The following is a 27,748-nucleotide window of genomic DNA, read 5'->3' as shown; positions in this document are numbered from 1 at the left end:
TTGGGTTCACATTTTTACTAAGTCACAATTCCAAACATAACATCGGCATGATTGACAAATCAAAACACCAAAAATAAACTAAAATCACAGAAAACTATTTGAAAAATTATTCTAAATGATTGAGGATAAAACTCGTACAGAGCGGGGAGAGTAGAGGAGTATCCCATTTGAAGACGAGGGGTAACATGACATGGTGAGGACCCAGCCCAAATACAGAAAAACACCTCAACGCTCATCCTTCCACCCTCATCATCCTCACTAGCATCCCTTGGCATTCGTCACACACTGAATCTGCACCCCACTTGGACATCTCCTCAATTTCTCTGGAACACTTTTGACCTTTCCTATGGCTCCCCCATGTGGTGATTTATGAGAGGTGCAGGACTCCAGATGACAGCAATGGGAACAGACTGAGGCAGGATCGGAATTTACACACAGAAACAGTAAACAGCCTCAAACGATAAAGGGAGAGGAAAGATAGCAGGCAGAGAGGCAATAGAGAGGCAATAGAGAGAGGTCCATTTGAACTGTATTGTCTTCTACAGAGAATATCCATTTAATCTTTTAAGTGGGCTCCATTACTTTCTATAGGGAAATAAACTTCACTCTGTTCCAATGTTGCTATGCTGCACAGACACTGTGCCCCAGCACTCATCCACTGAGCATTACATCATTCGGATTATCTTCATGTATCATCCTATAAAAAGGCCCTCCAGAAATCCATTAGAGGTCAGTAGATCCCTGACAATGTTTCTCCGCAGCAGCATTCACATCCTCGCGTAACTTTCTTCTGCCTCTTCACAGTTCAGACAGAACAGCAGTAAGCCTCTCCTGGTAACATCCCTCTCGCAGTGCAGAGTCCCTCGTCAGCTCCTCTTATAGTCTAAAGGGAGAGTCTGACCTTGACCCTTAGCAGAGGTCAGAGACGTAGTCAAAGTCTTTGAAGCAGTCCTGGTCCTTGCGGGAGAGGGTACGGCGTTCGCGGGGCGGTGTGAGGGCGGGGGTCTCAGCGGTGAACTCCTCGTCAAAGTTGCTGACGTCCTCTCTCCCCCTGATGTTGGGGACGAACGGGGGCGGGAGCCGCCTCTGCAGCAGCGCTTCCCAGTCCACACCCTGAGAGGGCGAACAGAGAGACCGGATTGGTTCATAGAATCCAGGTGAATTAAATAATCTATGCAACTGAAAACAGCAACCCATGACGTTACAGTACCACATAGAGTTGGAGCAGATGCTGGAACTATTTAACAGGCTCATTGATTACATAGCAAGAGTTTAATCAGTGGTTTATAAGGAATGTTAACTAATGACATGTGTGTCTGTGTTTGAGGGAGGGAGAAAAAGAGCGAGAAAGACTCACCCTAAAGAAAGGCTGTTTCTTGACATCATCAGCATCTTTCTCACCAGAGCCTAGGCGCCGATCCGGGTTCCTCCTCAACAACTGGCAACAGAAAACAACAAACACCTCAACCCAGACATAACAACTCACAGACCAATCACCAGCTAGCAACACACACAGATGGCAAACAACTGATAAAAACATCAGAAACACTTTCACAGAAAACCCACTGAAACTAGAAGCAAAATGGCTCCACCTTTACAGTGACCAAACTGACCATGTCAATCAATGTGATTCTCTCGTGCTCCACTGGTGATTGGTGGGATGTGAATGTTGGGGGAGGAGCTTACCCGTCTCATGATGCCGATGGCCTCTGTGGAGAGGAAGCGAGGGTAGCGCACCTCGTCATTCACTATGCTGTCAAACACCTCCTCTTCATCATCACCTGGGAATGGAGACTGACACACACATAGACCACACTGTCACGCTCACAGCCACTCAACCTATTGTGGTGCCCAGGTGATGTGGCCGGGGAATGCCACTGTTTGGCGTGTAAGCCACACCCCACAACCAGCATTTTTAGGCTGCAGTGCCAAGCCCCACACCTGAAGCCACTCAGCTTCGTTAGGCTGCAATAGACCTGGGGCATATAAGGTGCAAGTTCAGTTCAGCATGAGAAGAGGAGCTACTGGCTGAATGCTGCAGGCTGAGCATTACAGACATTTGGGAAAAGCTCCTGGCTGGATGCCGAAGGCTGAGCTCTATAGACATTTGTTTGAAGCACATGGACATTGTGAAGCTGGTAAGCTGGGTAGCAGCCCAGCTAGTTTTAAGTTCAGTGTAACTTTAAGTTCAGTTAAGCCCTGTGTGGGAGAGTGTTTTCGGTTACAGTTTGAGAACTATCTTTGTGACCCTTTTATCTTGAATAAATATGCTGCCTTGGCTTAAGTTGTGCCTCTGTGTGTTGGACTTCTGTCATTATTACTCATCATTGCCAGCCACGCCTAGTGAGTTGTTACACTATATTAATTTATGTAACATATGGCTCAAACACACATCACTTTATGTAATATAGACTAAAGTGCTGTATTACCAAAACGGCTTAAAGTATAAATTACTTTAAAGGTGAGGGCTTAACTCATTAAAGGGATTCTCCGGTACTTTTGTGTACTTTTTAGCCAGTAGTTCTGAAAGTGGGCCCCTGAAATTTCCTCTCTCTCGCTCTGCTGTCGGTGCATCATGTGCATCTTGCTAGCTGTCACTCATATGGCGAGGGGCTGAAGCTCATTGGTTGAACTCGAATTGCTAGGGGGCTGTACCACTTGAGGGAAAATGGTGCAGCACAGCTTCGTGTCTAATTGAGGTAAGACAGTAATTCTCCTAATTAATGATGTATGAACTACACATTGACACATCCAGCACAAAGCGGGAGGTTTAAAAAATACTTTAGTAGTCGCCAAAGTTCCAGAGAATATCTAAATAATAAGGCTAGATATGTATGGCGTCATATTTATATAATTCTCTGAAGAGGTTTTTAGAGTCAAGTCTCTTACCTCTCCCACCAGCATCTCATACACCAGTACTCCCAGGCCCCACCAGTCCACTGCCCTGGTGTAGGAGGTGTCTGTCAGAACCTCTGGAGCCAGGAACTCAGGAGTACCACAGAACGTACTGGTCCTGTCCCCATAGCCCATACCTGGGGAAGTAGAGAGAGATCAGGAATGAGACGAAGGGAAGAAAAGAGAAGCAGTGAGAGAGAGGTTGTTGTGAGAGACAAACGGAGAGAGGAAGGAGAGCGAGAGAGACACAAACTGAGTCACAAATATAGAAAAACATGAGCTCATTAGCAAAAAGAGGCCTCAATAAAAAAAGACTAAAAAGTACTCCAAACTACAACCGCTATGACCTTGCATCCTTACAGAGCTCTGGAGACATGATGAATAAGTTATAGAGAACATACCCTCTTTGCAGAGCCCGAAGTCTGCGATCTTCACATAGCCCTGTGTATCCAGCAACAAGTTATCGAGTTTAAGGTCCCTGAGGAGGAGGGATGAAGACTAATTCAAAATTGATGGGTACTCTGAGGATGAAGGGGTAGGAGGATGAGAGGGTCATGTGTGCTGTGTTTCATGTCTACCCAGAGTACTCACCGGTACACAATCTTATGGTCATGAAGAAACTGCAGGCCCAAAACCACACAGGCTGCGTAGAACCTGCAGGACAGACAGACAGACACGCGCACACACAAATAGTCAAGACACACACACACACACACACACACACACACACACACACACACACACACACACACACACACACACACACACACACACACACACACACACACACACACACACACACACACACACACACACACACACCAGTAACAGCAGACCGTGGATGGATATGAGTACGCATACAGTGTACAACCATATGAACACAAATATACATATCACAAAGCATGCCTGCTCCTCCCCCATGTTCCGTTACACATTCAGTAGAACACAGAAAACACAGAAATACACAGCGGTACCCACACGGCTCGGGGCTCTGTAAAGACGTCTGCGTGGATGTGCATCATGAGGTCACCCCCAGCCGTGTACTCCATGACGAAGCACACGTGTTCTGGGGTCTGGAAACATGCAAACAGGTTGACCAGGAAGGGATGGTGGGAGCTGTTCACCGTCTCAAAAATACGCTTCTCACACATCAGACTGAGGAGAGGGAGAGAGGAGAGAGGAGAGGGAGAGAGGAGAGAGGAGAGAGGAGAAAGGAGAGAGGAGAGAGAGAGGAGAGGGAGAGAGGAGAAAGGAGAAAGGAGAGAGGAGAGAGAGAGGAGAGGGAGAGAGGAGAAAGGAGAGAGGAGAGGGAGAGAGGAGAAAGGAGAGGAGAGAGGAGAGAGAAAGGAGAGGGAGAGGAGAGAAGAGAGAGGAGAAAGGAGAGGGAGAGAGGAGAGGGAGAGAGGAGAGGGAGAGAGGAGAGGGAGAGAGGAAGAGAGGAGAGGGAGAGAGGAGAGAGAATGATAGAAAACAGGAAAGAAAGAACTGTCTGTCAAGTACAGTATGTAAACACACAGTTAACTTGTACAGTGTATATTTTCGCCATGGTTTGTTGCTGATCAGTTTTGTGTTGACAATTTTGTGGCACACTGTATATAAAACTAGACAAGTCATTTCACCATGATGGAGGTCATATATATTGTCAGACAGAGGCATGATATAGTTGGCCTGTGTTCTGTCTTGGCCTGTGTTGCATTCTAGTGTAGATCCATACCTGTCCACTTCGTCCCGCGCCACAATGTCTCCCTTCTTCAGGGCTTTGATAGCGTACACACTACCTGTCCTCTTGTACTCCGACAACAACACCTGGAAAACACCAGCGGTTCATGTGAATCTCAACCTGAATCCTCTGGATGGAGAACTTCCAAACAAAGGGAGGATATTTCAAATGTGAGGACACATACTTTGCCAAAGTGTCCCCTGCCCAGCACAGCGATCAGCTTGAAGTCCTGCAGACACAGAGGGCCTTTGCTCTGTCTAATACCAGGACACAAAGAAAATAATCATCATCACAATCACTGAAATAGCCTTTACTTTACCATGTTGAATGGTCATCTGCTAGCTGAAGAAACAGGATGCAGTATTATCTGGTGTTTTGTGCCTACCTAGCACTTCTATAGAGAGCATGTTGCTGTGATATATGTCTCTGTGGCTACAGTACCGTGTTGTGGAGGAGGTCAAGGTCATGTGACCATATTGTGAGTGGGCGTGTTTCTCCAGCATCATACTGTGGGGGCCATATTGTGAGAGGATGTACTCAGGTGTGAGTGTGAGGACACACTGTGCCAACTCTGCATGGTGCTGTACCTGCGCAAGGAACTCGTGGATAGGGTTCTGGTTGGCCGCCCTTGGGCGAGGTCTGGAGGGGACAAGGGCTCGATCACAGGCTGTTCCTGAGTGTAAGAGAAAAAGAGAGACAGAGATAGAAAGATAGAAAGAGGAGAGAGGGATAGATAGAGAGAATGAGGAAGAAGGTGAGAAGGAAAAACAGACAGACAGGGCAACAGTAATTCTGTCCCTCATCATTATTAGTAGCCAGTTCCCTGCTGGCTGGCTGCTCAAACCCCTCTCCTCTCTTCCTCGTTCCCTCATTACTGTTAATTAGTTCTCTAAAAACACCAGAGTAACTAATCCAGTAATCCCTCAGCCCCACTGACCATACCATCTGTTACCAAGGCCCTCCCTTCCTCCGCATCTCTCTCCCTCTCCCTCCCTCACTCCCTCTGTCCCTCTCCCTCCCTCACTCCCTCGGTCCCTCTCTCTCTGTCCTCTCGTGCCAATCATGTTTTACACACTGGGAATCTAACACAGATTGGGCTTTGATCTAATTAAAGCTCCCTCGATCCAATTTGGTCTAATTAGTGTGGATTTCTCCCTTTCCCCTCTTATTGTTACCTCTCTCCTCTCCTTCCTCCCAGGCCCTGCTCTGTATCGCTCCAGATTCATCCTAGTCTAATAGTCCAATATGACTGAACCACTGTTTTCTAGTCAAAGGCTTTCTGGAGGGAAAGGCCAAAGGGAATGTGATACTACAGAGATGGCTATCAGATGATTATCACTCCATCGCCGCACCCTCCCTCCAATCCCTCCCTACCCCATCCTCCCATCCCTCATCCCTCTCTTCATCCCTCCCTTCTCTTCTTCTCACCAGGTGGGGTGTGTCAACAACGTCTCTCCTGATCTCAGGTCTCGGAGGAGAGTCGCTCTCCAGAGTCAGCTTCTCCACTGAGATCTCCCTACGACACACATAGAAACACCAGTCAACAGTTTCCCATGTACAGTATATGTTGTGCTTGCTGTCTGAAGCATTAAAGAGGTATGAGAAAGGCTATCTGTGTGTGTGTACAGTACCCAGAATGTGAGCGTGAGTGTGAGTGTGGGGTGTAGCTGGGAATGTTGTTTCCAGTAGGGATGGCGTTCCTCAGTAGGCGGACCCAGGTGGCGATGTCAACATTCATCTGACGAGCACGCAGGAACGCTTTACCTGCAACATACCCAACACACACATGGCAGTAACCGCAACACACACACACAACACAACATAAATACAAGGCAATAAGATATACTGATAAACACAAACCCCCTTGAAATGCAATCTATCCTGTTCACGCAGCAAATTTTAACATGGTTTACTCAATCCATTAGGATTGTTCAGATTGCACCGAAGAAGCTTCAACCCTGACACACTCAAGTTGTCATACTCCAAAGCAATAAAACCACCTCAACCCACCAGATGAACCCACAGCACTGCTAATTCCAACACTAGATGGCAATACAGAGCACAGAGAGGTACAAAGTGGGTTCTGGGTGGAGGTTGCATGTAGTCACATATCTAGGACCCCCCCCCCCAATCCTAATGCGACCCATTACTGACTGTAGATCAGTGTCTAGGGGGCAACTCCATGCTACTCAGTTGTGAAGCAGGTGTGAGCCCTATAGGGATGCTGGGATACATGGAGCCAGGCTTGGCAGCTGCTGACAACATACAGAACAAAATGAGGCTTTATCTAAGACGTTACACATACTAACACAACACACTGTTCTGAGAAAAACCTATCTTACCATGCTGTTTGGAGAAAACCTTCTTTTGTCTCTGAAGTCTTGGGCCTCTCTCTATGACTGGGTTGAAGAACATTACCTGAAATACACACATATCAGTGGAGACTCAGAGGAGAAAGGGGAGGACCATCCTCCTCAGTGAATTTCATAAAAATAGTGAAAATTCGAAAAAAAGTTATCCTTTTTCGAGAAAACTATACAAAATATATTCACGTAACCACATAATTGATTAAAACACACTGCTTTGCAATGAAGGTCTACAGTAGCTTCAACGATGGGTACCACCATCGTCTAGCTGGTAGTTGACTTCAATACAAAACCTAGGAGGCTCATTGTTCTAACCCCATTCCATAGACTTACACAGTAACTATGACAACATCCGGAGGACGTCCTCCAACCTATCCGAGCTCTTGCAGCATTAACTGCAAGAGAATTAAGCTAGAAAAGCATAAACTACAGCTAGCTAGCACTGCAGTGCCTAATTTTTTTAAACAAATACATTTCTTAAAAAATGAAGAAGCTACCTAGAAGAGATATTTCATATATTTTTCACTTTCACTTACTTAGCTAGTGAATGCAGCTAGCTAGTTTAGCCTACTTAAACACCCGGCAGACACCAACCAGAGAGGGACACTATGTTCGCTAGCTGGCTATGGCGAACCAACACTGGAACTCTTCTAAGTCAAGGTAAGCTTTTGGTGTTATTCATTTACTACCACCTGTGCAACTGCTAAACTGCTTGCTGACTATACTGTACTGCATGATTGTAGTGGGTTTACTAACACGTTCGTTTTAGTAGCTATGCTGACTCTGACGTTAGTTAATAATGGTGACAATGATGTAGGGTGTGTGTGGCGGTTATGATATGAAGGTTTGGCTTAGAAAGATTTTTTCGCCTGGTCACAGACAGCTGATGTGTTTGTTGTACACTGAAGTCCACAAGCGAAGGGAAAGGGTGAGAGGAGGAGAGCACGTGGATGCAAGAAGGAATTATAGCTACAACAATCAAATTATTCACACTGTTTATATGTGGCTGCTATGAAAGTGACCTGTGTTTGCGTGTGATCAGGGGTGCATTCATTCCGCCGATTCTGTTGAAAAGCATTCTTAGACGGAACAAAATGGGGATAAACATATTTGAATTTGTCCAATAGAAACTCGTTTGCAACTGTTGAACTAATGATTACACCCTAGATCAGCTAGATGCTGGTAAGAGTGTGCAAAGCGGTATTGAATGTGTCACTGTCTGTCACCTTGATTACTTAAATGTATCTCGACCTGTGCACCTACATTGTAAACTTTCATTCATAGGCTAGGTTGTAGAAATCTTATGATGGATATAAGGAACATTTGAGAATCATGTAGTAGCCAAAACCTATCGACGTTACATTGAGCTGGGTGAATGGAATATGAATGACAGTCCTCCAATATGCTGTAATTGAAATAAGGCCATGCTCATAAAAAACCATTTGCGTCCTCCCTCATCTTAAATAGCACTGACCGCCAATGACACATACAGTACCAGTCAGAAGTTTGGACACACCTACTCATTCAAGGGTTTTTCTTTATTTTTGTTATTTTCTACATTGTAGAATAATAGTGAAGACATCAAAACTATGAAATAACACATATGGAATCATGTAGTAACCAAAAAAGTGTTAAACAAAATCAAAATATATTTTAGATTCTTCAAAGTAGCCACCTTTGCCTTGAGGACAGCTTTGCACACTCTTGGCATTCTCTCAACCAGCTTGATCTGGAATGCTTTTCCAACAGTCTTGAAGGAGTTCTCACACATGCTGAGCACTTGTTGGCTGCTTTTCTTCACTCTGCGGTCCGACTCATCCCAAACCATCTCAATTGGGTCGAGGTCGGGGGATTTGTGGAGGCCAAGTCATCTGATGCAGCACTCCATCACACTCTTCTTGGTAAAATAGCCCTTACACCGCCTGGAGGTGTGTGGGTCATTGTCCTGTTGAAAAACAAATGATAGTCCCACTAAGCCCAAACCAGATGGGATGGCGTATCACTGCAGATTGCTTGGTAGCCATACTGGTTAAGTGTGTTTTATACATAGATCACTGACAGTGTCACCAGCAAAGCACCCCCACACCATAAAACCTCCTTCCTGCTTTACGGTGGGAAATACACATGAGATCATCCGTTCACCAACACCGAGTCTCACAAAGACACGGCGGTTGGAACTATTTGGACTCCAGACCAAAGGACACATTTCCACCGGTCTAATGTCCATTGCTCGTGTTTCTTGGCCCAAGCAAGTCTCTTCTTCTTATTGGTGTCCTTTAATAGTGGTTTCTTTGCAGCAATTAAACCACGAAGGCCTGATTCACACAGTGTCCTCTGAACAGTTGATGTTGAGATGTGTCTGTTACTTGAACTCTGTTAAGCATTTATTTGGGCTGCAATTTCTGAGGCTGGTAACTCTAATGAACATATCCTCTGCATCAGAGGTAACTCTGGGTCTTCCTTTCCTGTGGCGGTCCTCATAAGAGCCAGTCTTATCATAACGCTTGATGTTGATTTGTTGAACCCTTTTTTGGTTACTACATGATTCCATATGTGTTATTTCATAGATTTGATGTCTTCATTATTATTCTACAATGTAGAAAATAGTAAAAAGAAAGAAATACCCTTGAATGAGTAGGTGTGTCCAAACTTTTGACTGGTACTGTATAGTATAGTTAAGTATTGAGGAGGGAGGTATGTGTTGGTGCGTGTGTGTGCATGTTCACATGTCTCTGTCTGTGTATGCGTGCATGTGTGTATGTGTGTGCATACACGTGTGTATTCAGGGCGGGGTGTGTGTACCTCTGCCAGCAGCAGGCCCTGAGGCTCTAGCTCCAGCTGAACTTTGTGTCTCTGGTTGTCCAGGAAGTCCTCCAGCTTCAGGTACTTGAGAGCACACAGGGAGCGGTAGTCCCTCCAGTACACTGCTATCTCCATCTCCCTGGACTGCGCCGAAACACAGGTCAACACACAAACTGTTTCAACCACAGGTGCACATACACTTCTTTTCACCTTCACTCACTCACTCACTCACTCACTCACTCACTCACTCACTCACTCACTCACTCACTCACTCACTCACTCACTCACTCATGTGAACATGCACACACACGCTCTCTCGTGTTAGTGTAATGTAGTATCTTACTCTTTCCAGTTCTACAGTGAAGGTCTGGTCCCAGGCCTGCTCTCCCACTGTCTTCCAGCACGTCTGTCCCACCACTGTGTTCTCCAGCTTCAACACCGCACTCACCTCCGCTGTTCAACACAGTACCATAACACATGTTTAGAAACTCACTACACAACAGAAATGGACAGATATGTGAACCCCCTCCACACACACACACACACACACTTACAGGAGAGTTCGTCGGTCTTGCCGGGGATCCTGAGGCTCATGCTGCTGGTGCTGCGGCTGTAGAGACCACTGAGTTTGAAGGAGCGTCCGTCCCCTGGGATGTAGCAAGGCAAGACCACCGGGGTTCCTCTACTGCGCCCCGGGACCACCTCCAACACCCCCACACAGCCCAGCAAACGCACCTGTAGGGTACCTAGGAGAGAGAGAGAGAGAGAGAGAGAGAGAGAAATAGAGAGAGAGAAATAGAGAGAGAGAGAGAAATAGAGAGAGAGAAATAGAGAGAGAGAAATAGAGAGAGAGAGAGAAATAGAGAGAGAGAAATAGAGAGAGAGAAATAGAAATAGAGAGAAATAGAAATAGAGAGAAATAGAAATAGAGAGACATAGAAATAGAGAGAAATAGAAATAGAGAGAAATAGAGAGAAATAGAAATAGAAATAGAGAGAAATAGAAATAGAGAGAAATAGAAATAGAAATAGAGAGAGAGAGAGAGAGAGAGAGAGAGAGAGAGAGAGAGAGAGAGAGAGAGAGAGAGAGAGAGAGAGAGAGAGAGAGAGAGAGAGAGAGAGAGAGAGAGAGAGAGAGAGAGAGAGAGAGAGAGAGAGAGTGTTGATATGAGATGTTTGAGTAGAAGTGAGAGTATCATACCTGGTTCAAAGGGTTTATAACTTCAGCCACTGGATATGGGAGAGATATTCAACTGAATCCATGAGTTTCTGATGAATTAGAGCCTTCAGTTAGGTATAGACAGAGAGGTAGTGAGAGACTATAGAGAGGCTGTAAGAGTTAGTGATACATTATAGAGAAGCTGTAACAGTCGGTGATAGGGTATAGAGAGGCTGTAAGAGACAGTGATAGGGTATAGAGAGACTGTAAGAGTCAGTGATAGGGTATAGAGAGACTAAGAGTCAGTGATAAGGTATAGAGAGGCTGTAAGAGTCAGTGATAGGGTTTAGAGAGGCTGTAAGAGTCAGTGATAGGGTATAGAGAGGCTGTAAGAGTCAGTTATAGGGTATAGAGGGGCTGTGAGAGACAGTTATAGGGTATAGAGGGGCTGTGAGAGAGTTATAGGGTATAGAGGGGCTGTGAGAGACAGTTATAGGGTATAGAGGGGCTGTGAGAGACAGTTATAGGGTATAGAGAGGCTGTAAGAGACAGTTATAGGGTATAGAGAGGCTGTAAGAGTCAGTGATAGGGTTTAGAGAGGCTGTAAGAGTCAGTGATAGGGTTTAGAGAGGCTGTAAGAGTCAGTGATAGGGTTTAGAGAGGCTGTAAGAGTCAGTGATAGGGTTTAGAGAGGCTGTAAGAGTCAGTGATAGGGTTTAGAGAGGCTGTAAGAGTCAGTGATAGGGTTTAGAGAGGCTGTAAGAGTCAGTGATAGGGTTTAGAGAGGCTGTAAGAGTCAGTGATAGGGTTTAGAGAGGCTGTAAGAGTCAGTGATAGGGTTTAGAGAGGCTGTAAGAGTCAGTGATAGGGTATAGAGAGGCTGTAAGAGTCAGTGATAGGGTTTAGAGAGGCTGTAAGAGTCAGTTATAGGGTATAGAGAGGCTGTAAGAGACAGTGATAGGGTTTAGAGAGGCTGTAAGAGTCAGTGATAGGGTTTAGAGAGGCTGTAAGAGTCAGTGATAGGGTTTAGAGAGGCTGTAAGAGTCAGTGATAGACTATGAGTGTATGTACCAGTGAGTGGGGAGGGCTTGCAGAGGGTGCTGTACTGGTTGTGTACATAGGGGGTTCCGTGTCTGGAGCTGAAGGCTGAGGAGGATGCCAGCACCAGCTCTTCCTTGATGAGGCAGGCCTTGGGGTGGTCATCCGTCAGCTCCAGCAAACGCTGCTCCAGAGAGCCTCTCAGCAGGTCACAGCGCTGTGACGACTCACTCAGACCACACTGGGCCTGGGAGGAGAGAGGGGTTACAATGGTGTGTGTGTGCATTTAAATGTGCCCTAAATGGTGTGTGTGTTTTTGTGTGTGTTTGTGTGTATGTGTGCATTAAATGTGTGTTCATGTGTGAGATCCAGACAGTGGTCTTGTGTGCGAACTCTGACCTCTGACATGGCCTTCTTGTCCTGGACCTTCCCTACTCCCAGCAGCCTCAGCATGTTCTTGGCTCCCTCAGCCATGGCGTGCTCCACACGGTAATGATGCCACAGCTCCTCCACACGCAGCTCCACCCCACACGTGTCTGGCTTACCTGGGGAGAACGATAACAAACCATTTACTGACCCTTTGACTTTTTCTACATTTTGTTATGTTACAGCCTTATTCTAAAATGGATTAAATTCAATCTACACATAATACACCATAATGACAAAGCAAGAGCAGGTTTAAGACATTTTTGCAAATGTAAAAAAATGAATAATAATTAAACATGACATTTACATAAGTATTCAGACTCAGTACTTTGTTGAAGCACCTGCGGCAGTGATTACATCCTTTTGTCTTCTTGGGTATGACGCTACAAGTTTGCCACACCTGGATTTGGAAAGTTTCTCCCATTCTCTGCAGATCCTTTCAAGCTCTGTTTGGATGGGGAGCGTCGCTGCACAGCTATTTTCAGGTCTCTCCAGACATGTTCAATCAGGTTCAAGTCCGGGCTCTGGCTGGGCCACTCAAAGTCATTCAGAGACGTGTCCCGAAGCCACTCCTCCATTGTCTTGGCTGTGTGCTTGGGGTTGTTGTCCTGTTGGAAGGTGAAACCTTCGCCCCAGTCTGAGGTCCTGAGTGCTCTGGAGAAGGTTTTCATCAAGGATCTCTCTGTACTTTGCTCCATTCATCTTTCCCTCGATCCTGACTAGTCTCCCAGTCCCTGCCATTGAAAAACATCCCCACAGTATGATGCTGTCACCGCCATGCTTCCCCATAGCGATGGTGCCAGGTTTCCTCCAGATGTGACGCTTGCCATTCAGGCCAAATGTTCAATCTTGGTTTCATCAGACTAGAGAATCTTGTTTCTCATGGTCTGTTAGTCCTTTAGGTGCCTTTTGGCAAACTCCAAGCGTTTTGTCATGTGCCTTTTACTGAGGAGGGGCATCGGTCTGGCCACTCTACCATAGAGGCCTGATTGGTGGAGTGCTGCAGAGATGGTAGTCCTTCTGGAAGGTTCTCCCATCTCCAAATTGAAACTCTGGAGCTCTGTCAGAGTGACCATCGGGATCTTGGTCATGTCCCTGACAAAGTCCCTTCTCCCCTGATTTATCAGTTTGGCCGGGCGCCAGCTCTGGAAATAGTCTTGGTGGTTCCAAACTTCTTCCATTTTAGAATGACGGAGGCCACTGTGTTCTTAGGGACCTTTTTATTTATTTCACCTTTATTTAACCAGGTAGGCAAGTTGAGAACAAGTTCTCATTTACAATTGCGACCTGGCCAAGATAAAGCAAAGCAGTTCGACAGATACAACGACACAGAGTTACACATGGAGTAAAACAAACATACAGTCAATAATACAGTATAAACAAGTCTATATACAATGTGAGCAAATGAGGTGAGAAGGGAGGTAAAGGCAAAAAAGGCCATGGTGGCAAAGTAAATACAATATAGCAAGTAAAACACTGGAATGGTGTACCTTCAATGCTGCAGAAATGTTTTGGTACCCTTCCCCAGATCTGTGCCTCGATTACAATCCTGTCTCGGAGCTCTACGGACAATTCCTTTGACCTCATGGCTTGGTTTCTGCTCTGACATCCACTGTCAACTGTGGACCATGTGCCTTTCCAAATCATGTCCAATCAATTAAATTTACCACGGTGGACTCCAATCAAGTTGTAGAAACATCTCAAGGATGATCAATGGAAACAGGATGGACCTGAGCTCAATTTGGAGTCTCATAGCAAAGGGTCTGAATACTTACGTAAATAAGGTATTTCTGTTTTTTATTTGTAATAAATTTGTTTTCGTCTTGTAATATTTGTAATAAACCTGTTTTCGTCTTGTCATTATGGGGTATTGTGTAGATTGATGAGACATAAAACAAACAATATATTTTAGAATAAGGCTTTAACATAACAACATTTGGGAAAAGTAATGGGGTCTGAATACTTTCCGAATGCACTGTATACAGTTATCTTTCATAATATGACAAAGTAATCTGTACTGAAAATCAAAATCAAGCTAATGTGAGGTTTTGGTGGGGTTTTTGATGGATTTGTGTGCGTCTGTATGTGTCCTAAGTTAGGGATGGTTCATGACTTATGAGGTTAAACGCCCTGCAGCTCTGATCTATTCTTAAACTAAAGGAGGGAGGAAGGTAGAGAAAAGAAGGTACCGAGAGGGAAATAGACACAGCAATTCATCTAAAGATATGGGCCTAAATCTGCCTCTTTATTTCCTGTGCTTTTCCCATCTTCTCACTCTCTTTCTCGTTCTCTCTCCCCTCTTTCCATATCTTACTATTTGTTTCCTTGTCTTTCTCTCTCTCCCCTTTTCCCTCTGTCTCTAACCTCGGGTAAATGAAGCAGGACTTTTTGCTGTTGGGCAACATCATGGGGATGCAGGAACATCATTAAGGCCTTAACCTGCGCTCTGTGTGGAAGTGAGCCCGGCTGTGTGTGTGTGAGTGTGATTGTATGGAGTGGAGTAGGTTATAATAATGTCCACTCTGCACTTCTGAGGAGGGCATTGATCTGTTACCCACACTTCATATAACATTTAACGATAGATGTACAGATTAGAGACAGAGAGACAAAGGGGGATGAAGAGACAGACAGTCAGACAGACAGTCAGACAAGCAGGCAGGCAAGTAGGCAGGCAGGCAGGCAGAGACAGACAGATATTTACCCTGGATATCTTCAGTCTGCTCAGTGGCCTGCATGGCCTTGCGGATCTGCATGCGGATGATGTCGATCTTGGTCTTGCTGTCCTGCAGCATCTGCTGGGCCGTCTGATGCATCTTCTTGTCCTACAAGCGACACCGTACAGTGAGGACAGTGAAATAGCAGACAGCTCACAAATACACATCCTAGCTAACCTTCACTACTCAGAAAAGAATCAGGCTGGGAGATGATCTGACTAGAGACATGAACTCAGAAGAGTGAGAAAGAGAGATTGTGGAGGGACTGGTTGTATTGTACATAGGCTACAGTAGATGTATATATTAGAGGGGTTAGGTGGTCCAGTACCTTGGTGACTCCATTGGCATAAATGGGGATCATGTTTTCTGCTCCCTGTTTGCACTTGAGTTCGATGTTGAGCTGGCGCTCCAGAGCCGTGATCCGGTCCTGATTGGCCGAGCGGCTGCGCGCCCCGGGAGACTTGGGGGCATCTGAGGGTCAAAGGTCATGGTTTTAACTGACAGTTATTATAATCATGAACAATGGCCAACATGTTTCTACACAATAAAGGTAAAATAAAAAATAAATGACAACTTTTGGTTGAATCCATCCAATGGTATAAGGCTACACGCCATTCGCTTCATAGTTCCATCCCCGTCAGTGATACCTGTGTTGTTGTCGTCCCCTCCTTTGACCACAATGTAAGCATCCAGCTCCTGTAACTTAGAGTGCAGGCTGTCCAGTCTGCGGTTGGAGCTGCGGAGCTGGCTGTCCACCTGCTGGGCATTCTTCTTGTCTGTGGTGGCTCTCCTCAGGTTATCTGCTCCTTCCTTGATCTTCAGCTCCTTCCTGATCCAGTCAAATCACAGGGACTTTTCATAAGTTTGTAGCATCACACAATGAGTAGTTAATCAATACATCATAGAAATGATTGAATAGTAAATGAGTAATTAAGTAGTAATGCTAACCTGATCTCCCGGCGGATGTGGTCCCTCGCTCCGTCCAGCCGCTGCTGAATGCTGGAGTCAGAGAAGTCTGAGCTCTGGTCCAGACCCAGCTGCTCCAGCAGTGACAGCCCACCTGGGTCACTCTGACAGGGGGAGAGGAAGAGGAGAGGGGGAGAGAGAATGGATAATAGATTAGCATCAGTCAAATACATTGCGACATGTATTGTGCCAAGATGATACTGGGGTGATAGCAGAGAGACGATAAACCAAGGTCTGCCGTATTTCCACTCTCAGGGAAAAGGGCCTAATTAGGGGTTTTGGAGGAGTGGAGCTGCAGGGGACTAGGTTGTGTTCACCTTTGACATCAGATGTCTCCCACACAGCCCTGTAGGTCAGAAGGTTTAACTGAGCAGCACTAAACTGGCAGCAAATATTAGGAGAGAGAGGAGCATTTATCTGTACAGGGAAAGGAGAGAGAGAGAGAGAGACCAGACCTTCACTGTAGAACTGGAAAGAGTAAGATACTACATTACACTAATACGAGAGAGAGAGAGAGAGGAGAGAGAGAGAACGAGAGAGAGAGACAGAGACAGAGACAGAGACAGAGACAGAGACAGAGAGAGAGAGAGAGAGACAGACAGAGAGTGAGAGAGTGAGAGAGTGAGAGAGTGAGAGAGAGAGAGAGAGAGAGAGAGAGAGAGAGCAGGCTAATGTGTTTCCAATGGGTCCCAGAGGCAGGTGCCCAAACCAAAGAGCCCAACCTTTCAGCTCATCCTGTGTGACTGCAGCACAGCAAAGAGTAAAAGTACTGTAGATCCATGGCTAGAGTAGATGTAACAGAGGCCAAGACAGCAACAGAAAGGGACAGACGGAGTCAGGGACTTTAAAAATATTAGGTGAGTGCAGAGAACAGAGAACTGAGTCTAAGAGCAGCAGAGTGGGACTGAGACGTTAAATGAGTCAAGGCCTGAGTGCTCACATACCCTCCTGATGGTAACCAGATCAGAGCAGATTAGGGCAGCATTAATAGAGACTCAAATCTATCAGGGCTTGTTCCTGCTCAGAGCCACTGATACACACAGACACGCTGTCAGCACGCCAGCCAGCCACACAGAAACAGATACAGCACACAAACACACATGACAGTGTGATAGACATTAGGCACAAATACAGACATACAGTGGGGAGATACACTGCCGATTTAGCTGATTTTCCTACTTACAAAGCATGTAATTTTTATCATAGGTACACTTCAACTGTGAGAGACAGAATCTAAAACAAAAGTCCAGAAAATCACATTGTATGATTTTTAAGTAATTCATTTGCTTTTTATTGCATGACATAAATATTTGATCACCTACCAACCAGTAAGAATTCCGGCTCTCACAGACCTGTTAGTTTTTCTTTAAGAATCCCTCCTGTTCTCCACTCATTACCTGTATTAACTGCACCTGTTTGAACTCGTTACCTGTATAAAAGACACCTGTCCACACACTCAAACCTCTCCACAATGGCCAAGACCAGAGAGCTGTGTAAGGACATCAGGGATAAAATTGTAGACCTGCACAAGGCTGGGATGGGCTACAGGACAATAGGCAAGCAGCTTGGTGAGAAGGCAACAACTGTTGGCACAATTATTAGAAAATGGAAAAAGTTCAAGATGACGGTCAATCACCCTCGGTCTGGGGCTCCATGCAAGATCTCACCTCTTTGCGCATCACCCTCGGTCTGGGGCTCCATGCAAGATCTCACCTCGTGGGGCATCAATGATCATGAGGAAGGTGAGGGATCAGCCCAGAACTACACGGCAGTACCTGGTCAATGACCTGAAGAGCGCTGGGACCACAGTCTCAAAGAAAGCCATTAGTAACACACTACGCCGTCATGGATTAAAATCCTGCAGTGCACGCAAGGTCCCCCTGCTCAAGCCAGCGCATGTCCAGGCCAGTCTGAAGTTTGCCAATGACCATCTGGATGATCCAGAGGAGGAATGGGAGAAGGTCATGTGGTCTGATGAGACAAAAATAGAGCTTTTTGGTCTAAACTCCACTCGCCGTGTTTGGAGGAAGAAGAAGGATGAGTACAACCCCAAGAACACCATCCCAACCGTGAAGTCTCCAGACCTGAACCCAATAGAAAATCTTTGGAGGGAGCTGAAAGTCCGTATTGCCCAGCGACAGCCCCGAAACCTGAAGGATCTGGAGAAGGTCTGTATGGAGGAGTGGGCCAAAATCCCTGCTGCAGTGTGTGCAAACCTGGTCAAGAACTACAGGAAACGTATGATCTCTGTAATTGCAAACAGAGGTTTCTGTACCAAATATTAAGTTCTGCTTTTCTGATGTATGATATACTTATGTCATGCAATGAAATGCAAATGAATTACTTAAAAATCATACAATGTGATTTTCTGGATTTTTGTTTTAAATTCCATCTCTCACAGTTGAAGTGTACCTATGATAAAAAATTACAGACCTCTACATGCTTTGTAAGTAGTAAAACCTGCAAAATCGGCAGTGTATCAAATACTTGTTCTCCCCACTGTACATGCATGTAACGGCATTGCATGCATATAAGCACACACACACACACACACACACACACACACACACACACACACACACACACACACACACACACACACACACACACACACACACACACACACACACACACACACACACACACACACACACACACACACACACACACACACACACACCGGCATGCAACACTATCACAGTAAATCCCCAACAGCAGACATCAGCAACAATCAAACAGAGACAGCACCATTATTTGAGTTGAACAGAGCCCAGATCCTACAACATTGAGACAGACAGAGCAGTCCCAGTCCCTCCCCTCTCATAACGACTGACTGACTGCTGTAGGCCACTCAGAGACCCGGCCCTGGCTCCAGCCTGCAGATCTGATTACAGCAGAATCCCTATTGGCCTGTTCAGCACCACGCCAGGCATAACAGAGCAGAGCCCGGCTCCTACCAGGCAGACTCTCATTAGAACCATAATCCATCTCCAATACAATACAGCAGGCTGCAGGCAAGCCAGCCCTCGTGGCCAAGCCCAGCTACTGAGCCTTCGAGTGCTACTTACACAGGCTATTAAACAGGAAAACTTCCACAACAACAGTGCAGAGTAGTCATGGTAATCTGGGAATATTTCTCATAGCGGACCTGATGGCCTAATGTTGTGTCAAACGGCTCACTAAATGCTTGGCTATTTGTTGTGAAGGAACACAGCGTTAGATATACAGGTGAAATAGTACTGTTGGTATCAACGCGATCACAAATTGTGGGGCAAATGGCCCAGTTAGCTGGAGCGTGGTGTTACTGTCCAAACAACACACCAAGGCTGTAGCTTCATTGTGCTCCCAGCCCTGTCCTTCTCTACACTAAAATCACCTAGAGATGGAGGTAGAGAACATACAAGGAGAGAGAAAGATGAGGGAGGAATAGAGCCTTGGTAGGACTAAGACAGGAAGAACACCCACTTGTTGAGCAGAGCTGAGACACACACAACACACTAGTTTGACACACACACTCGTCTTACAATGAACAGCCACTAATACTGAGGCAGGACGTGAGCAACAGCGGCACAGAGGAGAGAAGAGGAAGGAGGAAAGGGCCGGAACATTAACCATGTGACTCACGGCTATACATTTATAGCCATTTAGCAATGCCCTCCAGCGGAACAATACCGAGAAATTGAATAGAGGCCGTTCTCCACTCAGATGGGTCTGAAAACAATGCGACAATACTAAAAGCAGCCCCGACATGAGTCATCAGAGATGGCATGGACTGAGAAGGAAGTGAACATGAAGCAGAAAGCGGAGAGGAAACTCACAAACACACTGTAGTGTGGAAGGCAGCCATGTTGTATGGTGCCCAGACAGAGTGTGCCTACCGAAGACTCGGCGTCCCCCTGGTCCTGTTCAGTGTGAGTGGGGAGGTCTGCAGCAGTGTGCTCCCCTGGGCAGTCCGCCAAAGCTCCCTCGCTGGCCATGGCCCACCCTGGCTCTCTCTCTGTGTTGCCCAACCTCTCCCCTTTGCCCTGTTATACACTCTCACACCAGAACCGCCACTGAAAGTACAGAGAGCTATTCTTGCCTCCTCAAATCCGGGATGTGCTTCCTTCCCGCCAGGAATAATCAAAAGAGACTCAATCTGAAGCGAGTGAGCAAGGAAGAGGTAGGAAGAGAGAGAGAGAGAGAGACAGCCCCACCCCACTGCTTCCTGTTCTGCTCTCTAGCCCAGAGAGAGAGAGCGAAAGACTAACAGTAACACTACAGAAACACACACACAGAGGAGAGTGGTGTGGTTTTGTAAGCGAGTGAGCAATGCCACTTTGCTTCCTGCTGTTGGCTGCTCTTAGCATAGCGACAGGCTGCTGTGATAGACACTGATCACATCAAACACACTGCCAGATGCTGTGTGTGTTTCAAGTTTCATTAGTCATATGTACAGGCTATACCTGTTATACACAGTCCAAAGAAATTGTTACCTGCAGGTTCCTTCTGGACAATACAACAATAACAATAAGAAATAAGAAATGATAAGAACAGGAACATAAAGTAAATGGCTCAGTAGAATAGAATAAACATTTTAGTATAAGTATAATACAGGAAGGTACAATTCAGAGTCCAATATTTACACGTGTTTTGGGGAAGGGAGGATTCAGGGGCAAGTGTTTAAATTGTGCAGTATTTGGCAATCATAACAAGAGTCTGGTAGAAGCAGTTGTGATGTGTGTGTAGAATGAATGTATATATATGTGTGTGTGTGCACTGTTTGGAGTAGATATCCTGGATGGGTGGGAGCACGGTGATGTACAGCGCATTCGGAAAGTATTCAGACCCCTTGACCTTTTCCACATTTTGTTACCTTACAGCCTTATTCTAAAATGGATTACATGTATTTTGTCCCTCATCAATCTACACACAATACCCCATAATGACAACACAAAAACAGGTTTTTAGATTTTTTTTGACACCTTAAGTATTCAGACCCTTTGAGACTCTATGAGACTCGAAATAGAGCTCAGGTGCATCCTGTTTCCATTTCTCCTACTTGAGATGTTTCTACAACTTGATGAGGTCAAAGGATTTGTCCGTAGAACTCCAAGACAGAATTGTGTCGAGGCACAGATCTGGGGAAGGGTAACAAAACATTTCTGCATTTCTGCATTGAAGGTCCCCAAGAACACAGTGGCCTCCGTCATTCTAAAATAAAGAAGTTTGGAACCACCAAGAATGAGAGCAATTGGGGAAGAAGGGCCTTGGACAGGGAGGTGTTTCTCTGTGGAGATGGGAGAACCTTCCAGAAGGACAACCATCTCTGCAGCCCTCCACCAATCAGGCCTTTATGGTAGAGTGGCCAGACGGAAGTCACTGGTGCCAAAAGTCACCTAAAGGACTCTGACCATGAGAAATAAGATTCTCTGGTCTGATGAAACCAAGATTGAACTCTTTGGCCTGAACGCCACGCAGCACGTCTGGAGGAAACCTGACACCATCCCTACGGTGAAGCATGGTGGTGGCAGCAGCATGCCGTGGGGATGTTTCTCAGTGGCAGGGACTGGTAGACTAGTCAGAATCGAGGGAAGGATGAATGGCACAAAGTACAGAGAAATGCTTGATGAAAACCAGCTCCAGAGCGTTCAGGATCTCAGACTGGGGCGAAGGTTCACCTCCCAACAGGACAATGACCCTTAGCACACAGCCAAGACAACACAGGAGTGGCTTCGAGTCTCTGAATGTCCTTGAGTGGCCCAGCCAGAGCCCGGACTTGAACCCAATCAAGCTATCTCAGGAGAGACCTGAAAATAGCTGTGCAGCGATGCTCCCCATCCAACCTGACAGAGCTTGAGAGAATCTGCAGAGAAGAATGGGAGAAACTCCCCAAATACAGGTGTGCCAAGCTTGTAGCGTCATAGCCAAGAAGACTCGAGGCTGTAGTCGCTGCCAAAGGTGCTTCAACAAAGTACTGAGTAAATGGTCTGAATACTTACGTGAATGTAATATTTCCGTTTTTTATTTGTAATACATTTGCAAACACTTCTAAAAACCTGCTTTTGCTTTGTCATTATGGGGTAATGTGTGTAGATTGATGAGGGAATACGACTGTAACATAACAAAATGTGTAGAAAGTCAAGGGTTCTGAATACTTTCCGAATGCACAGTACTGGGCCATCTTGCAGTCATGGATGGAGTATTTCCCATAACAGGCCGTGATGCAACCGGTGTGTGTGTTCATTTGGGGAGAGGTGAGAGGCACAGGAGGATGTAGAGAGCACAGCTGAGTGAAAACGGTCAAAGGCCAAGATATCACAACCAGGAAACCACAAAAAGCTTTCAAATCAGTCACTGAAAAAGCAGTCATACATAGTTAATTACACCTAATAATAAAAGCTAAAGGAATCATTAGCTATTCTTGCCTTTTGTCCTAAACAGGGAAACATTGATGCACAGCAGTCGTTGTATGTATCATGTTACAACAGAAGCATGTTGTTCATGAATAGCATCAGGCCACATGGAGAAGAACACCCATGGAGAGAAACAGAGGCACAGCTGCTTCACAGAACAGGGAACAGGAAGTGGAACTAAACTATGTCACAGTCTTTGTATCATGAGAGTGAGAGGGAGGGAGGATTAGGGTTGCAAAATGGGAACTTACAATGAATGTCCTGGTTTTCATGAAATCCCAGTTAGAGGATTCTGTAATCAGGAGGGAATAAGCAGGAAATCCAGAATCCTCCAAACAGGATTTCTGGAAAACCAGGGAATTTATTGAAAGTTCCTGGAATTTTGCAACCCTAGGGAGTAAGGCTGGGCGATATGGGCTAGAAATCATATCTAAATTTTTGTCCAATTGCTTATATAATTGTGTTTTATGATTATTGCACATTTATAAAACACAGACTAGCTAGTATAACAGTATTTGGCTAAAACGCTGCTAGCAGTACGTGGTAATGACAAATTGAGCATGAATTTTTCAGAATCACAATTTGAATAGATGAGACATAAAAATGGTGTCGTTAAAGGTTAACTTATACACTTTTACAATCAAATAATGTCTCAATGTGTCCATATGACCAAATCTGTTGGACCAAACCTCAAATGCAAATAGCGAGTTGAAACCGCTTGTCAGAGAGGAAGAAGTGATCTCTCAACTTTGTTGGTGTGAGGGGCAGGGGCAGGGGGAGGGGCTTGGTGTGTGTAAACAGAGAGGAAGAAGTGATCTCTCAACTTTGTTGGTGTGAGGGGCAGGGGCAGGGGCTTGGTGTGTGTAAACAGAGAGGAAGAAGTGATCTCTCAACTTTGTTGGTGTGAGGGGCAGGGGCAGGGGGAGGGGCTTGGTGTGTGTAAACAGAGAGAAAGAAGTGATCTCTCAACTTTGTTGGTGTGAGGGGCAGGGGGAGGGGCTTGGTGTGTGTAAACAGAGAGAAAGAAGTGATCTCTCAACTTTGTTGGTGTGAGGGGCAGGGGAGGGGCTTGGTGTGTGTAAACAGAGAGGAAGAAGTGATCTCTTAACTTTGTTGGTGTGAGTGGCAGGGGGAGGGGGAGGGGCTTGGTGTGTGTAAACAGAGAGGAAGAGGCGATGCGAGAGGTTTCACTCTTGGCTAAATCTGTCCAAAATAAACCCAATGCGTGTTAATGGGAAGGTGCACACAGCACAGAAGGCGCAAAGGAGACAAGATCAAAAACACAACATGAGAACAAGCGGACTTAAACACTCATAAAAACGAAAAATACAAAAAAACATTATTGAGATACAGGCATTTGGAATATCGTGCAAAAACATACATTTGAATGAATAAAATAGATTTGATATATTCTCCAGTCCTACTGGGGAGGATGAATAACCATCACAAACAGGTAAAGTTTATAGACAAACAGCAGTGAGAGGGGTGACCCAGCAGAACAGCCTGAGCGTCCATGTTGCCTCCAGCCTCCTGTCAGTGACTGATTCAGTGAGGTTGTGTCAGTCTGAAGCTCTGACTCAGAGGCTACCCTAGGTCACCAGAATGGCTCACAGCCATGTCAGACCAGGCACACACTGTCAAAACACTGTCTCTCTCATAAACACACAGATGTACACACACATACAGGTAGGCACACACACCCTTGACACACACACACACACTCGAGGATATCTACTCGAAACAGTGCCTGAGGAAAGCCCGCAGCATCATCAAGGTCCCCACACACCCCAGTCATGAGCTGTTCACTCCCTTACCGTTTGGCAGACGGTACCGGAGCATGAGATCTGATACCAACAGGCTCAGAGACAGTTTCTATCTACATGCCATCAGACTGTTGAACACTTGAACTGGACCTGCTCTGATTCTTCGCACCTTAGAACACATGCACTCACACGACAGCCTACTCAGAGGAAGTGAACGTGTCCCATAGAATGACTTCCTATAGAGAAGGCATGTGTGTATGTATGTATGTATGTATGTATGTATGTATGTATGTATGTATGTATGTATGTATGTATGTATGTATGTATGTGTGTGTGTGTGTGTGTGTGTGTGTGTGTGTGTGTGTGTGTGTGTGTGTGTGTGTGTGTGTGTGTGTGTGTGTGTGTGTGTGTGTGTGTGTGTGTGTGTGTGTGTGTGTCTGTATGTGACATGCAACACACAAGACAGCCATAGAGAGAAAGAAACAAGAAAATGGGAGTCACCCTCATCCCTCTCCCTCTTCTCTCTCACCCTCTTCCTCTCTCCCGTCATCCCTCAGTCAGTCTATCTGCCATGCTGTGGCTGGGTCCCAGTGAGTAGTAGCTCCTCTCAGCTCGATGTAGCCATTGACTGAAAGCCATCCCTTTGATGAAGTTAATGGCCTGACTGCCGGGGTTGCCTCGCCTGCCTCTATAAATAAACATAAAGCCCATCTCATTGACTTTAAGGGAAGCACTCTTGTCTATCTGTGCCACTTCCCTCCCAACTCCCTCCCTCACACCTGTGATGCTTGGTGATGCATAAGCAAATATCAATAATGACAATGACAGGGGAATGAGAAAGCAGAGTGCTGCTGCTTAACTGATAGGCTATGAGGCACTAATGTATAAGTCATTATCATTTAATAACAATGTCCTTTCCGGCTCAGTCATGTGTGCTCTGATGGGATATTTTGGGGGAAGAGAAATGAGGGACGGGGGAACTGCTGGGGGATTGGCAGTTCCAGGAACAAGCTGGAGGATGGCAATGACATGTTTTGGAGTTGGGGCCATGGATTAACCTAGAAGCAATGTGAAGCCACTGTGTGGGAGTGGATGTTCAGACAGGTGACAGACAGTGACCTGTAGATGACCCATCAAGGTCTTCCTAGAGAAAGCTGTCAAAAGCACAGAGAGGTGTGCCACAAGGGTCATAGTGATTGCCCCTGAGGGAGAGAGAATGAACATGGTGTTGTGCTATAAGTGTCAGAGGATGAGAAACAATGACCTCTGGGGTCAGCAGAGAACATTGGCACTCATGAACATCACCACAAGTTCCTAAAAAACGAAGTGAAAGAGATAGCGAGAAAGTAAAGGTGAGGAGAGAACGAGTGTTTAAAACAGGACAGAACTCTCTCAATATCACTATTATCCATCAATTTCATGGCTAGTGACTACACTCTGTCGTGTAATCACAAGACCCAGACAGAGACAGAATGTGGGAGCGTCATCTAGAGACCCAGACAGAGACAGAATGAGGGAGCGTCATCTAGAGACCCAGACAGTGACAGAATGAGGGAGCGTCATCTAGAGACCCAGACAGAGACCGAATGAGGGAGCGTCATCTAGAGACCCAGACAGAGACAGAATGAGGGAGCGTCATCTAGAGACCCAGACAGAGACAGAATGAGGGAGCGTCATCTAGAGACCCAGACAGTGACAGAATGAGGGAGCGTCATCTAGAGACCCAGACAGAGACAGAATGAGGGAGCGTCATCTAGAGACCCAGACAGTGACAGAATGAGGGAGCGTCATCTAGAGACCCAGACAGAGACAGAATGAGGGAGCGTCATCTAGAGACCCAGACAGAGACAGAATGAGGGAGCGTCATCTAGAGACCCAGACAGTGACAGAATGAGGGAGCGTCATCTAGAGACCCAGACAGTGACAGAATGAGGGAGCGTCATCTAGAGACCCAGACAGAGACAGAATGAGGGAGCGTCATCCAGAGACCCAGACAGAGACAGAATGAGGGAGCGTCATCTAGAGACACAGACAGTGACAGAACGAGGGAGCGTCATCTAGAGACCCAGACAGAGACAGAATGAGGGAGCGTCATCTAGAGACCCAGACAGTGACAGAATGAGGGAGCGTCATCTAGAGACCCAGACAGAGACAGAATGTGGGAGCGTCATCTAGAGACCCAGACAGAGACAGAATGAGGGAGCGTCATCGAGAGACCCAGACAGAGACAGAATGAGGGAGCGTCATCTAGAGACCCAGACAGTGACAGAATGTGGGAGCGTCATCTAGAGACCCAGACAGAGACAGAATGAGGGAGCGTCATCTAGAGACCCAGACAGAGACAGAATGAGGGAGCGTCATCTAGAGACCCAGACAGTGACAGAATGAGGGAGCGTCATCTAGAGACCCAGACAGAGACAGAATGAGGGAGCGTCATCTAGAGACCCAGACAGTGACAGAATGAGGGAGCGTCATCCAGAGACCCAGACAGTGACAGAATGAGGGAGCATCATCTAGAGACCCAGACAGAGACAGAATGAGGGAGAGTCATCTAGAGACCCAGACAGTGACAGAATGAGGGAGCGTCATCTAGAGACCCAGACAGAGACAGAATGAGGGAGCGTCATCTAGAGACCCACAGTGACAGAATGAGGGAGCGTCATCTAGAGACCCAGACAGAGACAGAATGAGGGAGCGTCATCTAGAGACCCAGACAGAGACAGAATGAGGGAGCGTCATCTAGAGACCCAGACAGAGACAGAATGAGGGAGCGTCATCTAGAGACCCAGACAGTGACAGAATGAGGGAGCGTCATCTAGAGACCCAGACAGTGACAGAATGAGGGAGCGTCATCTAGAGACCCAGACAGAGACAGAATGAGGGAGCGTCATCTAGAGACCCAGACAGAGACAGAATGAGGGAGCGTCATCTAGAGACCCAGACAGTGACAGAATGAGGGAGCGTCATCTAGAGACCCAGACAGTGACAGAATGAGGGAGCGTCATCTGGAGACCCAGACAGGGACAGAATGAGGGAGCGTCATCTAGAGACCCAGACAGAGACAGAATGAGGGAGCGTCATCTAGAGACCCACAGTGACAGAATGAGGGAGCGTCATCTAGAGACCCAGACAGAGACAGAATGAGGGAGCGTCATCTAGAGACCCAGACAGTGACAGAATGAGGGAGCGTCATCTAGAGACCCAGACAGTGACAGAATGAGGGAGCGTCATCTAGAGACCCAGACAGAGACAGAATGAGGGAGCGTCATCTAGAGACCCAGACAGAGACAGAATGAGGGAGCGTCATCTAGAGACCCAGACAGTGACAGAATGAGGGAGCGTCATCTAGAGACCCAGACAGTGACAGAATGAGGGAGCGTCATCTGGAGACCCAGACAGGGACAGAATGAGGGAGCGTCATCTAGAGACCCAGACAGTGACAGAATGAGGGAGCGTCATCTAGAGACCCAGACAGTGACAGAATGAGGGAGCGTCATCTAGAGAC

The 27,748-nt window shown here is 46.3% G+C and overlaps 1 protein-coding gene across 2 annotated transcripts in view; it reads right to left on the bottom strand.

The window, feature by feature from the left end:
• The window catches only part of LOC118364653 (serine/threonine-protein kinase N1-like), a 40,999-nt gene continuing 13,251 nt past the window's right edge, over positions 1-27,748 (bottom strand). Inside the window, exons 1-23 of one of the 2 annotated variants that reach the window (XM_052491257.1) lie at positions 19,964-20,295; positions 16,068-16,189; positions 15,767-15,948; positions 15,448-15,590; positions 15,107-15,227; positions 12,379-12,524; positions 12,013-12,226; positions 10,338-10,529; positions 10,127-10,236; positions 9,784-9,927; positions 6,958-7,033; positions 6,247-6,379; positions 6,044-6,131; positions 5,203-5,288; positions 4,800-4,872; positions 4,610-4,701; positions 3,874-4,050; positions 3,487-3,549; positions 3,297-3,373; positions 2,890-3,032; positions 1,687-1,794; positions 1,358-1,438; positions 1-1,113 (exon numbers count right to left, since the gene is read on the bottom strand). In XM_052491257.1, coding sequence (XP_052347217.1) covers positions 910-1,113; positions 1,358-1,438; positions 1,687-1,794; positions 2,890-3,032; positions 3,297-3,373; positions 3,487-3,549; positions 3,874-4,050; positions 4,610-4,701; positions 4,800-4,872; positions 5,203-5,288; positions 6,044-6,131; positions 6,247-6,379; positions 6,958-7,033; positions 9,784-9,927; positions 10,127-10,236; positions 10,338-10,529; positions 12,013-12,226; positions 12,379-12,524; positions 15,107-15,227; positions 15,448-15,590; positions 15,767-15,948; positions 16,068-16,189; positions 19,964-20,062 — 2,874 coding nt within the window. In that variant the 5' untranslated portion in view covers positions 20,063-20,295 and the 3' untranslated portion in view covers positions 1-909. Of the gene's footprint in view, positions 1,114-1,357; positions 1,439-1,686; positions 1,795-2,889; positions 3,033-3,296; positions 3,374-3,486; positions 3,550-3,873; positions 4,051-4,609; positions 4,702-4,799; positions 4,873-5,202; positions 5,289-6,043; positions 6,132-6,246; positions 6,380-6,957; positions 7,034-9,783; positions 9,928-10,126; positions 10,237-10,337; positions 10,530-12,012; positions 12,227-12,378; positions 12,525-15,106; positions 15,228-15,447; positions 15,591-15,766; positions 15,949-16,067; positions 16,190-19,963; positions 20,296-27,748 lie in introns of those variants that run through there. The other variant, XM_052491258.1, reaches the window with a different exon arrangement.

This window comes from Oncorhynchus keta, chromosome 32 (assembly GCF_023373465.1).
Source record: "Oncorhynchus keta strain PuntledgeMale-10-30-2019 chromosome 32, Oket_V2, whole genome shotgun sequence".
In the NCBI taxonomy this organism is placed as follows: Eukaryota; Metazoa; Chordata; class Actinopteri; order Salmoniformes; family Salmonidae; genus Oncorhynchus; species Oncorhynchus keta.
Note: the sequence above shows the minus strand (reverse complement) of the source record. Positions and strands in the feature narration are given on the sequence as shown.